Source organism: Notechis scutatus, chromosome 1 (assembly GCF_049901735.1).
Source record: "Notechis scutatus isolate UNSWTSFEM ecotype Mainland chromosome 1, rNotScu1.2, whole genome shotgun sequence".
In the NCBI taxonomy this organism is placed as follows: Eukaryota; Metazoa; Chordata; class Lepidosauria; order Squamata; family Elapidae; genus Notechis; species Notechis scutatus.
This window is the reverse complement of record NC_142009.1, coordinates 322,692,988-322,696,765: the sequence shown is the minus strand read 5'-3', so window position 1 is coordinate 322,696,765 and position 3,778 is coordinate 322,692,988. Positions and strand designations below refer to the sequence as shown.

At 46.9% G+C, this 3,778-nt stretch overlaps 1 protein-coding gene across 21 annotated transcripts in view; it reads left to right on the top strand.

Annotated features, from left to right (window-relative positions):
- The first annotated feature begins 513 nt into the window (after positions 1-513).
- The window catches only part of EPS15L1 (epidermal growth factor receptor pathway substrate 15 like 1), a 51,285-nt gene continuing 48,020 nt past the window's right edge, over positions 514-3,778 (top strand). For 8 of the 21 annotated variants that reach the window (XM_026670915.2, XM_026670916.2, XM_026670917.2 and 5 more), the window contains exon 1: positions 514-599. In XM_026670915.2, coding sequence (XP_026526700.2) covers positions 555-599 — 45 coding nt within the window. In that variant the 5' untranslated portion in view covers positions 514-554. Of the gene's footprint in view, positions 707-2,087; positions 2,244-3,778 lie in introns of all 21 variants that reach the window. The other 13 variants (XR_015746923.1, XM_087952503.1, XM_087952506.1 and 10 more) reach the window with 6 other exon arrangements.

Genomic DNA, 3,778 nt, shown 5'->3' with positions numbered 1-3,778 from the left:
GTCCATAATGACTTCGTTTCCCTCTCTCCTTCAAGTCCAGTCATCCATCCTTCACGAGCAAAGACGCGTTTGCCTGAACCCAGAAACAGGCGAGGCCGGCGATTGACTCTCCCAAATTACCCCTGGGGCTCAGGGTTGCATGGGGAAAGGAGGTGGGGGTCCCATTACCATTTCTGAATTAACCCCCCCCCCAAATCTTTCCTATGCAAAAGTGGAGGAGGAAGAGGGGAAAATGTCCTTTTCTAGCTTCGGAAGTCCTCTAGGGCAGCGGCAGCAGCACCGCAGACGCCCCTCCTGCATGAATGGAGCCGGGCAAGGCTGCCGAGGAAGACAGACTCGCCTCCCAGCAAGAAAGCAGGTCAGCGGGCCGGAGCATCCTCGGCGGACCTTCGGCGGGGACGCCGCGAGGGGCATTCTTTCAGCGCTTCCTCGGTTGGTCGCTTGGCGGCGCTGGCCCCGCGCTCGCTGCTGCTGCTGCTGTACTTCTCGTGGCCACGCCCCGTCCCTCTCTTGGCCGCTCCCCTCCCAGGAGGAGGAGGAGGAGGAGGAGGAAGATGGCGGCGCTCGGCCCCCTTGGCGGCGGCGGCGGCGGCGCGCAGGTAGGGAACCAAGAGGAAGGGCGGCGGAGGGATGTGAAGGGAGAATGGCGGCAGGAGGAAGAGGACGAAGAGCGGTCACGATTCAAGAAAGCCGAGATAATCCCGGCGTGAGTCAGAAACAGAGTCGGGGCGGGGAGGGCAGCCACCTCCTCCCCGCAAAACACGCGACCTTGATGGGAGGTGGTCTCTCGTGGGGGTGGGGGGCGCCCGTTCTTTTCCTTCCCGGGAAAGGAGTCGGAGCGTCGGGCGCTGACAGGGAGGGACCTGGGAAAGGCCAGTCGTCCTCGGCGGCGGAAAGGGGTCAGGCAACTCAGCCTGGAGGGGGACAGTTCGGCTGCCCCCAGGACTGGGGCGTGGAGGGTCCCATCGTCACCCTTCAGGGCCACGGCCGAGAAGCCCCCTTCTTAATACCCAAAGGACCCAGCCCAGCCTACCTCACAGGGCTGTTGGAAAGAAACCTTATCCACCAGTACAGAGAGCTGGGATGCTACAGCGGAGAAGAGAAAGGGGCTGCTAGTCCTCTAGGCCGGGATTTGATTGAAGGACCGCTGTGTGCCTTTGCCTGTGTATAGGAGTGGGTGTGCATGTGTTTGGAGAGACTCTAATAGGTGCTGAAGAGTTTAAGTGCTGCCAAATCTAGCCACAGAAGTATATTTTCCCAGAAAAGTAGGACCCAAATGATGCAGTTTGTTGGCTTGGATGTTTGCAGAGGTACAGACCCAGCTACAACTAAACGTTGAGAATTTACTCAGTTTAAACACTGGGAAATTTGGAGAGCCCAGTACAGAACCGAGAAAGACTGAAGTGGGACCAGTTCAAGCAAGTGGTGTCTTTTCTTCTGGGAAAACATTACAAAGCTTGTTGATAGAAATCTAGAAATTAAGCCAAATAAAAATCATTTCCAGATAAAGATGGGTGTAGTCAGGCTGCAGATCTTACAGCTTATGCTCTGCTTTGTCCAGCGTTTTAGTGGCCAACTGAGGAAGTATGAGGATGTTTAGGGCTTTTATATTTCTTACTGAATAACAAGCAAATTAAAAATGATATATAAGCAATGAAAACATCTGAGGATCACATTGTCAAATAATAGCATATGGAATATTGTCCACTTTGTAAGAGAAGGCCAAAAATTACAAAGTTGTTTGGTAAAAAGCTACACGCTGCCACCAAATTTAAAAGCCATATTAGCCCATAAAGTAAGAACTAGGGATTAAGATATAATAATTACCAAGTCCTTGCAGAACATTGCCCTGAGGACCTGAATGTATTTGTAGAAGTGGTACCGAGAGAGCTTCTTTGGAGAAGATAGTCTGTAACCTGCAATAGTTGAAGATAACTTTTTTATGGTCTCATAATCTGCAGCCTAATTCAGGTGGCATTAAAAAGTGGCTCAGTGGCCTTTTTGAAGCTGCCTGGATTCTGCACTGAAGTTCAAGGGAAGTTTCAGTTCCTTAGGCAGCTTCAGCCACAGAAGAATTTTCTTACCAGATTGGAGGAATGTTGCAAGGGATGGAAATTAGTGCAAAGCTGGGGAGAATATACAAAGGCTTCTGACACTGAGCTGACTGTCCTGCCGGATAAGGTCTGTCACAATCAAGGAGGCATCTTGTGCAACCCTGCATGTTGAACTCTCATAAATGACTGGTAAGGTTACATAGGGAAACACAGTCCAGAAACTGGTGTGTTCCCTTCCGCCTTGGTTAAATCCAGAACTTTGTGTACCGGCCCCACATGTCTCCTATTGCTGATTTACAGCAATTTCTAGCAGAAACTAGGAACAGGTTTCTAGGGATAATTGTTAAATAAGGACCTTTTGAGCAAAAATTCAGTCATGCTAGTAGACAGGTTGCTTAATTATTCTAAGGATGTAACTGGGCTTTAATGAGGCTTCCCCCCCAAATGAAATAGTACACAGTAAACATTCAACCACAAAGTAAGATGGCAGAGGGATCTCTGGTGTATGGAATATGTCATGAGTACTCAGGAAAAGAAACATGTATATATCTTGGAGGTAAGCTGATTCAGAGATCTGTGTATAAGAAAGAAAATCCAGCAGTCTCCGTATAGATAAAGAGTAGATTCCTTGCGTGCATGTTAATAAATAATGTTGCTAAGAGCATCCCTTCTGAGCTTATTCTGGTTCAAGTGAGAATCACATGCCTGATGCCAAGTACTGTTTTCCAGGCTCCTTTTTTTGGACACAGACCCAAAGTCCTTAGAACCCTGAATACTGCTTCTGCCCAGGCTAATTTGTATTCCTGCAAAGTTAATGGCTGCTGTCTAGCAGAGAAAGCATCTCCATGTTGGCTCTGCTTGCAGAAAAGCGCAGAACCATGCATAGCCCAGATGTCAAGCACAACCAGTCAGTTATAAATTGCTCTTTTCAGAAAGGGTGTTTTGAAGCCAAGCGCTTCTGGAAGCTTTGGGTGCATCTCATTCTGACTTGTAAATTCCAAGGCTGTGTACTGTGGAGGAAGAGGCCCAAGCAAAATATCCTTCCCCTTGAATCTTTTGGGTCTTTTTATTATTTAATGTGGACCTTTTCCTCTATTTTTTTTCTGATATAATGAAAATTAGTGATAGGCTGAGATATTGCTCCTAATTATACTAGCCTTACAAGTGTTTTTCATCTACCTAATAATAGATGATAGAAGGCATTTTCTTGTGTTCTGATGGTATTTCTCCCGTAAGTTTACACACCAATGCTGAATGTATTGATGCTGTAGATTCTGCCAATTATAAAGAGAAGTTTTAGTCTAGGCTCTGTTTAAAAACCCTCTGTTTTTAAAGAAGGTTTATGTGGATAGCTTTTGTATGAGCTATCGCACCTTCCATACATTGCCAAAGATATCACATGTTTATTGTGGGAAATAGAATTGGTTGCTGAATACCAGGAGTCTGTAGGATGAGAACTTGTACTGGGCTGCCCATTCATCAGAGCTGTTAGTTACAACTTATCATTTGTCCTGAGCAAAAAGAATCTCTTTTGACCTTGCATGTCTTTCCCACCCTTCAAGGCAGATAAAATTTGGATTTCTGTCTCTTGCTGGAAAACCAGAGGAAACATTGTTGGTATTGACCAGAGGGATCATTGTTGGTGATTTTGCATAGCATTAAAACCAAATGATAGGTCACAGTTCTGTATAACAGAATGGGTATTCATGACATGTGGTTAGCCT